At 40.3% G+C, this 12,017-nt stretch overlaps 1 protein-coding gene across 1 annotated transcript; it reads left to right on the forward strand.

The window, feature by feature from the left end:
• Window positions 1-604: 604 nt before the first annotated feature.
• btbd10b (BTB (POZ) domain containing 10b) lies at window positions 605-7,450 on the forward strand (the record flags this gene model as incomplete). The annotated part of the gene is given in 9 exon segments (XM_080458597.1): window positions 605-657; window positions 659-709; window positions 2,169-2,365; window positions 2,786-3,101; window positions 3,268-3,370; window positions 3,752-3,872; window positions 4,787-4,984; window positions 5,070-5,180; window positions 6,396-7,450. Coding segments are annotated over 9 exon segments (1,482 nt in total). The 3' UTR covers window positions 6,728-7,450.
• Window positions 7,451-12,017: the final 4,567 nt, after the last annotated feature.

Below are 12,017 nucleotides of genomic sequence, written 5' to 3' on the forward strand. Positions count from 1 at the left end.
TGCGTCAGCACGTCGGAACCTTAACGGTCGTCACGTCGTGCGTCAGCTTGCTGGGTGTTTTGAAAGGAGATGGCTGGTTAGCAGGAGAGACCCTGGGATTATACCACAGCGGAAACCGTAGCCAGATAGGTACTCACCTCTTTCTTCTGCGATCACTCCATACATCCTCAAAGCCTCTATATGTGGCCACTGAGGAGGCTATTTGTCGGGCCACGATGCCGTTTAGGATTTTTTTTTTTTTAAATGTCAATTCTGTTGTGCCGTACTGCTCGCAAAGCTAGCTAATGCTAGCCAGCCGCTATGCTAACACAGCAAAGTATGTAGCCCAGTCATAGGAAGACTGTATCTGAGAGCAGCGTCGTATTCTGAGGTTATTAATGCTCATGCGGCCATTTAACAGTACGTATTGCCTATGTGGTATCTCTCTTCAATTGAAGTCGATAGCACATGTGAAGGTAGTGTGTCGGTGTTTTGTTAGCAGCCAGTAGCCAGCCTGGTGATCTGCTCGAGAGATCCTCCATGTGGTTTGTTGATTCCGACGTTAACTGTCGACCAAGTTATGAACAGTGAAGCAGCCAGACGCGATTCTCTAATATAAGGGTTGATGGCAGCACGCCTGCCGTCATATGACAGTAACTCCTCCACGAGCTCCGAAAACTGAGAACATACAGGCAACGAGCCGACCTCGTAAACTCGGAAATCTTCCGAGGTGAGCCTGGTGAAAATTTGTGACACCTCATTGGAAAGATGCGGTATGATATTTCTTGTCGGACGAGGCAAGACAGGTGCTACAAAGAAGTAGATATGTAACATGATACTCATCTACTTTCTGTTTCTCCATCAGATTTATGTGTACGTGGATTCTGTGTGAATAAACCCTATTAGTAATATCTCCTGAAATTGATTTCAAGGTAGTCAAATGTATTCTCTGTCATCAGTTACTGTTCAAAGCTGTATTATTTAACATTGTAGATATTCATATATGTTGCCAAAAAGGACAAAAAAAAATTTCTACTTAACTTGACATTATCTATGACACTAAAAGCTCACCCCAATACTCTGATTTATTTCGAATCTGTTAAAGTGATAAAAAAATACCGGCACCCCTCCAGCCACTGTAGGTTTGAACTGTCCCTATAACTAAATCGCACACAGTTAGGAAGTGAAATATTTTACCAAAGGAGTTTATTCATTATCTTTCACCGAGCTTTCTCTGAAATGCTTAGGGCCCTGTTTTAAGAAAACCAAATTGAAACCCCTGCAATGGAAACTATGTCGTTGTATTGGCTGAATCTCTCATCAAAGTATCTTGTCATTCATTGTGAGACTGTATCATATATGTTTTAGATGAATTTTCTGCAAAATAGACTGCTAAGATGACCGTCTCCATGGTGTAACAGTTGACATCATCTTAAAAGTACTCTTATGTTGAAGCTCAATGAAGGTGAGCAAGATGTTTATCATATTTGTAATGTATACATCTTTTTATGTTTAATTAGCAGGCATTTAACTTACTGTACTGGACAAAGCCACAAAATCTCACATGATTTATTGCTTATCAGACGGTTACTTATTGTAATGAAGTGCTTTTCAACAGTCTCAGAAGGGTTTCAAAGGTTTTGCTTTTAGTGCAATCCAAAACCCTAAGATTAGTTTTTGACACCATAAGCATTTTTCACCTGCCCTTGATCTATTCCATAGATCAGTTATTCTCCTTCTTTTCTTTTTCATGTCACATTTCACACGAATAGTCCTTTTCTCTGTTTGTGTACTCCATTGATAAATCAGCTCATAGTTTATTCATATACTGCAAAAGGTGTGTCATAATCCTGTTTTCATTTGTGTTAGATTATACATCAAAGGGGGTGGCATGAAGGCTGCATGCTTACCTTTTGTGTAGCCTTGTTTTTTTTTAAAAGCCTACAGAATGTGGTACATCTGGTTGATCTTGTTATTAGACGTGTTTCTGGGGCCGTGAATATCCTTTACACTATAGTGCTTCACAGTTAGTTCTATTTGCAAAGAAAATGATAATAATTAGCACAACTTAAATAAAATCCCTCTCATGTTCTGATGGTTGTTATGCTATCATTTTATAACTATAAAAAATGTTTTTTGTCTTGGAGTGTTGTGAAAGTATTGACAGTGACATGTTTTTATCCTGAAAGCAGCAGCCAGGCCCAAACATCTCGAGTGGAGGCAGAGCAGAGGAAGATGAGCCTGCATGGTGCCAGTGGGGGCTGTGACCGTTCGCGTGACCGCCGCCGCTCAAGTGACCGCTCCAGAGACTCCTCGCATGAGAGAGAAGGCCAGCTAACTCCCTGCATTCGCAACGTCACTTCACCCACTCGCCAACACAACAGTGGTGAGTATGCATGGAGAGAATAAAGGGCTTATGTGGATGTCATGTTTAAGCTCTGCAGCTCCGAGCAGCAAACGTTGAGAACAGCTGTGTGCATTTATCAACCTACAGATCAACATGGGTTTTATCTTTGATGCGTTTGTTTGTGAACGGATGAATAGCAAAGGCGATTTATCTGTTTAAAGAGCAAAACTGCTTGGATTTTCAGAGTGAGGTGGTCGTTTCAGATGAATTATTTAAAAGGAATAGACCAAAGCTCAAACACAAAGCCACCGAAGAATGTTTCACCATACAAACAATTCCAAATTAACCTGCAGTTAATAATAATAATGTTGGTCAGTAATTGTTTCTGGTGAGTTTGCTGTTTTTCTCTCTGTGTTTTAAGTGAAAACCCATCTCATTATTGTGGCCTTGTGTGTTTAGACCGTGAACGGGATGGTGGGCCTTCCTCGAGGCCCAGCAGTCCTCGGCCTCAGAGAGTCTCACCCAGCGGCTCCAGCAGCAGCGGGGTGGTGAGCAGCCGCAACAGTAGCCTGTCGAGTACTGAAGGCACTTTCAAAAGCTTGGGAGTTGGAGAGATGGTGTTTGTCTACGAGAATGCTAAAGAAGGAGGTGCGAGTGCCACAGCTGGAAACCGAAACACGAGGACATCCGAGAGAGTCACTCTCATCGTTGACAACACGCGCTTTGTCGTAGATCCTTCGATCTTCACTGCACAGCCCAATACAATGTTGGGCAGGTATAGTACACTTTAATCCTCCTCATACTGTCTCTTTACTATGTCCTTCAATAGTTGTCATATCTTGTTCTTTTCCAAGTTAGAAACTGTAGCTCTACGTAGGTGTTTGTAGAAGTTTGAATTGTGACAATAATCCAAAACCTGTTCTTTTTTTTTTCCCCCACAGAATGTTTGGATCTGGAAGAGAACACAATTTTACACGGCCCAATGACAAGGGAGAGTATGAGGTGGCTGAGGGCATTAGCTCAACCGTTTTTCGAGCAATTCTGGTAATCTCCTTTCTCTGTGTCTGCATATTTTAATGATAATGGGGTAAACATTAGAAATGCTGTATTGAAGAGTACAGCAAGTTTTTAGATTAACCATTAAAACGGGACCATTTTAAATAAATTCTTTTAAAAATGAGTAACTGATTGAATATGCGCACATTCTCAGGAAATTATTAGGAAATCATTTACTTTGTTATTAAGTGACGGCCAGAGTGGTGCATTGTTTCAAAAAACCGTTTCATTTGACTGAAAATGACTGGTGGAATCTAAAACTACAGCACACTTTGAAAGTTTATAGTTGCAGTCCTTTTATTTAATTTAATGGGCCTGTGCAGCATGTGATACGACTTCTTTCTTTGCGATTTCTTTCTTAATTTGCAGGATTACTACAAATCCGGGATTATCCGTTGTCCTGATGGAATCTCCATCCCTGAGTTGCGGGAGGCTTGTGACTATCTATGCATCTCCTTCGACTACAGTACCATCAAATGCAGAGACCTCAGTGAGTTGTGCTGAAGCTGTCAGTGTTGCACATTAAGAGCGACTGAGTCCCAAGAGCAGCGCTGCCATGTCACTTCTGCAGTGTTACACAGCATGACATGCCTTGTAGTTTCTGGAGCACATAATCGCTGAGTCATGATCGATGTTGTTTTGGGTCGATGTGCTCTTATTTGTTGCCTATAAAGAGCAACAAAGAAGGTGGAAGTCACTGCCAAATATCTGACCGTAGTGGGTGAAATTATGTATATTCACATGACACTTATACGTTTGTTTGTTTTGTATTGTATATTCAATATTTATTTACAACACAGTTAAGAGTCTGTAGAAAACCCTTTGCCCTGGGTGCTGTGACTGGAACATCACGGGTATGACTCTATCTGGCACTTTAGCTTCTAAATGTGCTTATTTTGTGAAAAGATGCCTACAGCTTGTGAGTTTACTGCAGTGACTTTAAAGTTACTGCTTGTTTCTTTTTTTATTAGCTTTTTTTTTTTAGTGCAGCGTCTGTGGAACAAAACTGCCTGAAAGTGGTAGTGTTTGTTTGGACAGGATTCAAACTCCATTTCTCCTCCGACTCCCTGAACCCAATAATGGTGCAGCACTCAAATGCTGCTGCAGTGGAGGGAAAGCTATGAACTTCTCTTCAACCTGGGGCGTTTTTGGCATTCTCTATTCTTTCTAGGCAATTTCAAAATGTTTATATATCATCAACACCAATTTAGAGATCTGAAACTAAGTGTTGATATTCAATCAATTGTTCTTATAAAGCAGTAGGAACAGGTGAAAGCTTCTGATGTGTGAATGGCAGAGCATGTGGTTGATTATAAGTAAGAGCTTCCCGCATTACTGTTAGCCCCCCCTTTTTTTTTGGAGCCAGCTCAAATTGCTGCTGTAAATTCTCTTTTCCTTTAACAGGTGCCCTGATGCATGAGCTGTCCAATGACGGAGCTCGGCGTCAATTTGAGTTCTACCTTGAGGAAATGGTTCTGCCTTTGATGGTGACCAGTGCTCAGAGTGGAGAGAGGGAGTGTCACATTGTAGTCCTCACTGATGATGACGTGGTGGACTGGGATGAAGAATATCCACCACAAATGGGGGAAGAGTATTCGCAGAGTACGTAACCGCTAATAGAAAACAGAATGACGCAAAACACAGACCCGCCGTTAACTTTTTGTTTTCGTTGTGTTTTTCTCCATAGTTATTTACAGCACAAAACTGTACAGATTTTTCAAGTATATTGAGAACCGAGATGTTGCCAAATCAGTTTTAAAGGAGAGAGGATTGAAGAAAATAAGACTGGGCATTGAAGGTAAGCCGACCTCGTCAATGAGAAATACATCTGTCTTTGTTTTCCATATAATTTTAATGAGTTGTTCTTCAAGCGGTATACTTCAGAACAGGGTGGGCAAACTTTTTGCTTCCGAGCAGGTTAGACATTTAGGAGCGAGTTGGCAACCTGTTTTGCAGTAACGGTTATCAGGATCGCGTGTCTGGATGAGTCAACCCAGGAAACGGAAACAGAGAGATCCTGGATATGTTTATCACGGTTTGTGGTACAGGCCTCTGTCCTCCTTCGTCTTTGTTTACATTCTGGAGGCCGCCTATGAGCTCTTCCATCCGGCTGGTGGAGCCTCCGTCTTCAGTGGGCCGGATTAAAAAGACCAATGGGCTGGATGTGGCCCGCCGCTGCTTTAGAACCCCCGAGACAACATTATTAGAATATATTTAACGTTAAAGCCCATTAATATAAAGAAAGAGATTCTACATTTTGGCCATCAGACAGTTAGCCAGTGGTGAAAAGGCAAATATCAGATTGGAGAGGAACGCAGTAAATATTCATCAGAAAGACTTTGCAGATATCTGTCCACATGTTTGATCTCACTGAAAAATGGGCATTGTGATATGTAGGTAAAAGTACACAAAAACATATGTACAACAACTGTCATCGAATAGGTGAATTTAATTTCCACACACCCAATTGGAAAGTATTAAATGACATGCAGAATTTCTTGTTAATTTAATTCAAATTTGTTATGATCTTTTGCTATGATTGCGTTCAGTCCATGGATGAAGGATATTATACAAAAATGCGGCAAATTGCAGACAAAGCCTTGCCTACCATATATATATACGGAATATAATCTTTTAGCACAAGGTGTATTCAATCTCGACCTCTGATTCTACTTGCAAGTGCTGTATAACATCAAAAGCTGGTTATAGAAGATAGAAACGTGTTGTGGTACACACTTGACAAATGCGTTGGGGCGAGATGAATGACACCCTCTCTTGTTGTGCAACTGAGAAGAGAAAATTTCAGAGTGGGTTTAAGTAAAGTGTACGCTACGACACCTGATCAGAGAAATGAGGCCAGTCCTTGTCGTAGTTGAAGTGCATCAGAACAAACTCTAAGTGGTCAACCACTTCACCTGCAGCTCGAAGGACTCTCAGCCTATGATTGTTGAATAACACTCGCCATGAATTGAGCTGACGGCTTTGTCCGCGCGCTGCTTCTCTGTGTCGACAGGTTACCCGACATACAAAGAGAAGGTCAAGAAACGACCGGGCGGTCGTCCAGAGGTCATTTACAATTACGTCCAGAGGCCCTTCATCCGCATGTCCTGGGAAAAGGAGGAGGGCAAAAGCCGCCACGTAGACTTTCAGTGTGTAAAGTCTAAGTCCATCACCAACTTGGCAGCAGCCGCTGCAGACATCCCCCAAGACCAGCTAGTAGTGATGCACCCTGGCCCCCAAGTGGACGAACTGGACATCCTACCTAATCACCCACCGAGTGGGAATCACTACAGCAACAACTACAGCAACGAGCCTGATCCTGATGCACCTTCACCTGCTGTCTGAGGATGCTCCCGTCCTCTTTCGATGCCTCCGCCCCTCTCCTCTCTTCTCGTCCCACTCCCAGCATGCTGCAGCATGGAGCGCCAGGGGCACCATAACCATATTGCCTTGACACCTCCTTTGCAGCCTTAGAGCCTCAAGAACCTGGATGACTGTAGAAAAAGAAACGAGGAACACAAGACTGGTGAAAGGAAGACTTCACTGTTGTTTTCATTTTGTTTTTTTACTTGACCAAAGGAATTTATTTTTATTTGGGGGGGAAAAAGAAATGTTCAAACACATAGTATTAACCTTATTATTTACATACGTTATCGTATACCTTCATTTGATGAGTTTGGCTAAGCACTCTTTGTCATTGTTTTATCACAAGTTTTTATATCACCGATAATTTTAATTTTGATCATGGGTGGCCTAACGACTAAATGTGTACAAGATTTACAAGGGAGGGGGGGGGAAAAAAAAGAATTCTGGTAAAAGAAAATCAGCTCTCACCACTTAGTGTCATGATCTGGAGTTTAACTCCTCTCAGATGTCTTTGAATCTTGTAATGGCGACGACATGTAGTTATTGGGTGGATCAGTTATGTGATGTTCTGCTCCTCCCACAGCCAAGTTATAGCAGAGCACAGGCTGATGTGGTCCGAATCTTTTTGTGCAAAGCTTGAAATTGTTGTTTGAAAATAAAACATAAAATCATCAAATAAAGAGGAAAAATAAATAATTTCTGTATATTGAATCTATCATTGTGAAACCCACTGACTGTTTCAATGTTTAGGTCAGTGAGAAAAAAAGTTTCTGGTAGTGATGAATCTATTATTAGTATTATGTCTTTATTCAACCAGAAAGGTCTTTGACTACCAGTTGTCTTTTGCAGTGACAACCTAGCCCAGAGCCGGACGTGAACATTTTCACTCTTTATAAATATTAACACGTTTACTTGGGATGTGTAATCCATTCCTCACAACTGGAGTCAACTGCCGGAGGAGAGATGAGTTTTGTTTTAAAATAATACATCATGCAAATAAAACAGGAAGAGAAATGAGAGGTTCAGTGCATGAAAATTGGTTTCCCAGCGTTCTAAACCGATAGCAACTGAACTAGAAAATCCCCCAGGGTGGCTTGAACCTGCATGATCTATAAGCCTTTTCTAATAAGAAGGTTTTATCCTCTGATCTTAATAGTGAAAACAGTATTTGTTGGGTTTCTCTCTGTAAAAGTAACCTACAAATTAATGTTGTATGTGGTGCTATATAAATCAAATTTAATTGAAACTCGGAGATGCTTTCACAGGAGAGGAACCTGATAAGCGAAAGCGCTGCCTCATATTCTACTTTTAGAAACTCAATGAAAATCCAACAGCAGCTCTTTGAGAATGTCGCATCCTGATGTGATGGATACTGTATGTGAGATGATGCAAGTCGTATCAAGTACAATCTGACAAAGTCACTGGCAGGTTTAAGACTGGGCAAATGGGAAAATCCATCTTCTGTATCAATTTATCCAACTTATGGTGACAGGAGTGGATCCCGGCTGGCAATGGGAGGGTACATCCCGACCGGGTAGTGTGTTACAGAGCAAGCATTCAGACACACACACGGAATTAACAGACACTAATCACGCTTGTACACATGTTTAGAGAAAAACACATCAGGTTCCCACATCAGGAATCAAACCCACAATGTTCTTGTTGTGAGGCAAGAGTGGCGTCCACTATACTACTGTAGGTCACAGACAATGGTATAGTATTAAAGACAAGAAGCCAGAAACAACCTATAGACATTTGTTGGTTAGTTATACTCCCATACACACTGTTGACAAGATGTTTTTGTATTATAAGCAGCAAAAATGCAGTTTTAAATGACTGCTGTGATCGTGGAGACAATCTACTCAACCAATTTGGTTTGAGGGTTTATAAAAGTGAACCAGCCACTTCTTATTGTGATGAATGAGCCGTCTTGTATTTTTAACTTGTGGCAGTTTTGAATCAATCTTCACTGTCATCAGCAGCACTTACAGCAGATTGATAATGGATGAACTGTCCACTGTTAGAATAGAAGTGGAATAAAATAACTGTAATTCAAGCAGAGAACACTGGGTCGCTGCACAGGCATCAGTCCTCATCTTCAAGACGGCCTCACATGTTCTAGATATGAGAAAGAGCCACTGAGCTATGGAATAATCATTATATTTAAGGCTCCTACCTGCAGTTAAGTCACAACTGTGCTGCTACTCAGTTCATCCTTCCAGCTCACGAGGTATGGGTTTAATAGCAGACTTCACTCAATAATAAGTGAGAGGAGGTGTGAGCAGGAAGACTTCACATAACCAGACTCTCTATGGCACTCGGTCACCTGTTTGAGGGTCAGCGCAGGTTTCTGAACAACGTAACTTAGAATCCAATCCGACAGCTTAATAAAAGAAGAAAACTAAGAGCAAAGTGAGATTTACACAAGTATAATGAGACTCATAAGACCGACAGGCTCAACTCTGTATTTGGCACTGTAAACAATTAGATATTCAAAATCTGTGCCAAAATATCAAAAATGTGGATGAAAATAAATCATGTGACACTTTCATTGATAAAACAATATTAAATGTTAAGTTCACCAAAATCTCTTCATTCAAATTTTTTTTGCTATTTACATTTTTAAAAAGACCATGTTTGACTCTTTGCTTTGAGATAAGAATCAGTGTCATGTTCCACTGACTGTCACAGATTTCTAAAGTGTTTGACCTCTTGAAGTTGGATGTTTTTCCTGTGGCTGTAACATCCAGAAATCCTGATATGGTGCAAAGTCAGTGTGGGACTAAAAGCCAGGCAGAGGAAGAGGACGGTGAAAGAGGTCACACACGTCCTCTGACACTGTTTAAGTCTGTCGTGCGAGCTCGAAATAGATTGACAGAAATGTTAAAGCCGAGAAATAAAATTGATCACATTTCAATTTTATTTGATTATTTTATTGATTATTTCCTGCCGTAGACATTTGGACCATCACTTCTTCTCACCACAGGCTGGCAGCAGAGCGCCACAAACACGACAGCCATTTTATTTCTAATGTTGATACCAGGGGCACGACCAGATGTTTGGTTATGTGCTGAACAAAATACTTTCTCATCCGAGGTCACCTGAAGTAAAATAGCTGTAGTCAGTGTTCAGTATCTGATTCACATGTGTCATGTAATGCACTGTTTTAACCCCGATTGTACGGTGTCCTTGAGTGCAGAGAAAGGCGCCTTGAAACAACATTTATTATTAATATTATAATTATGGAACACGCATAGCAACTCAAACTCTTTTTGTTTGAAACCAAACTGAAAAACAATGAGCTCGCCTATGGAGACTCTAATCCCACTCTTGTTTTGTTATTTTGTTTTGCTCTCATGAAGTATTGTTTTTTGAAATCTTAATAACTTAATCAACTTACATTTCCCTGAAGAATCAGACGTTATAATACGTTCACACAGTTACATTTTATGGTCAGACCTCAGCTGCTCAAAAAGTCACTCTAGTTCATTAACTGAGGCCTTCGAGTTCACTCGCTTACTGGGTTTCCCTCACAGCTCCTTTTACAGAATGCAACTGTGCTGGCAGATGCTTCTTGCTGCAGAGCCACTTCACCCCAAGCGCTCCCTCATGTTTAGTTTAGGAGATAACAACTTAGACGGCAGCCGCGTTCAAGCCAAACCAACTTCAAACAAACATTTCTTTTTATTTAGCAGATGTTAAACAAAGCAATCTGATGAAAAACTGAATTGCATCTGCAGCTTTAAAGGTCCATTATTATGTTATTTTCACCCAAACATAAATCCGCATACAGCTTTTTGTTTAAGTGTTTTTATCAGTCAAACAAAAATCCTTTTCCTGAGAGGGCTACACCAGACTGGAGCTCCACTCAAATCTGCTCATCATTAATATATGGTATCTTCTACAAGAGGTATGTGACATGGTGTTGATCTCTGTTCTGCATCAGTTAGGTTAAGAGGAGTTAGGCTGCACCCAATACAATGAATTTTGTACACTTAAAAAAATTAAGGTGCAGCATATAACATAAAAGCATAGCATTTGCATGCACGCTAAATTTCAGTTGCTTTATTTACAAATCTAGTGGCCAAACAAAGCTCAGGGCTGCTCCAATGTAATGCCGGGACATGCCTCATTAGATTGTTTGCACAGTTAAAACAGTATAAATACACAACACAAAGCAAAAGCTACTTGAAAAGGATTTAAATGTAACGATTCAAAGGTGTGCTATAAGAGGATTGGTTTGGATTTTCTTGTTTTTGTGCTGTTTTTTTTTGTTTTTTTAACAGCTGGTGGAGAACGGGCTCTGGTGTCTGCTAATCTAATCTAATTCAGCCACAGAGATGTGAACCTGAAACACTATACATTATTTAACGCACCCATCTGCTCTCTTTAGCCAGATAGAGTGTCAGGCACCAACATACTGAAGCAAAATATGTTTAGTTACAAAGCAGCATTTCTAAATCCTAAAAATAACAGAATTTACCATGACTGAACCAAACCAATGTCACGTGTTCTTCAAAAGTTCATTCCTGTAAGACAACGGCATATATTCTAATATACGTTTGTTTCATTGAATACAATAGAAGAGTTCATTTTATTCAACCAGAGTCCATAATTATCAATATCAACTTTGAAAAAATGCTTGAAACGTTATTGTTTGTATGGTGTGATTGTTGAAATAACTGGCAAAATAATCACATTTGGAGTGATCTTCTAATTTATGATGCATCTGTCGATAGAGACTCCAATCCAACAAAACAAGAATCGTGGTAGAAAGATTCAAAAATATAATTTTATATATATATATATATATAAATAATTTAAAGTTTTGAATGATTAAGGCAAAAATTTGGGGTAAATGTAGGTAAGGAACAAATATTATCCCAGTTCCGATCAAAAATATTATTTTGTGTATATAGTTTGGCAACTGCAGCCTTACCAAAGGCTTATCCCACTTTATTTTTTTATTTGTACATCGTGATGTGGTTGGCTGACTATCTTTCAACACACAGTGTACCTAAACACATCGAGCAGCTCAATCGCTATGCCTCTTATTTTGTGTTTCCCAAGGATCATCTGAGGCGTTTGTGACACAATATTATGTTTGACTTTCCTGTCTGTAACCAAAACAGTGTGAGAAGCAGACTGTTGTGATTTTGAGAAGCGGCAGAAGAGGAAAGACTCCAAGACCCCACAATGTGAAACCAGAGAGGAGGCAACGACACAAAAGGTCAAGTGATTAAGGCAGACAAAAGTAACGTGAGACATA

This window comes from Lipophrys pholis, assembly GCF_963383615.2.
Source record: "Lipophrys pholis genome assembly, chromosome: 2".
In the NCBI taxonomy this organism is placed as follows: Eukaryota; Metazoa; Chordata; class Actinopteri; order Blenniiformes; family Blenniidae; genus Lipophrys; species Lipophrys pholis.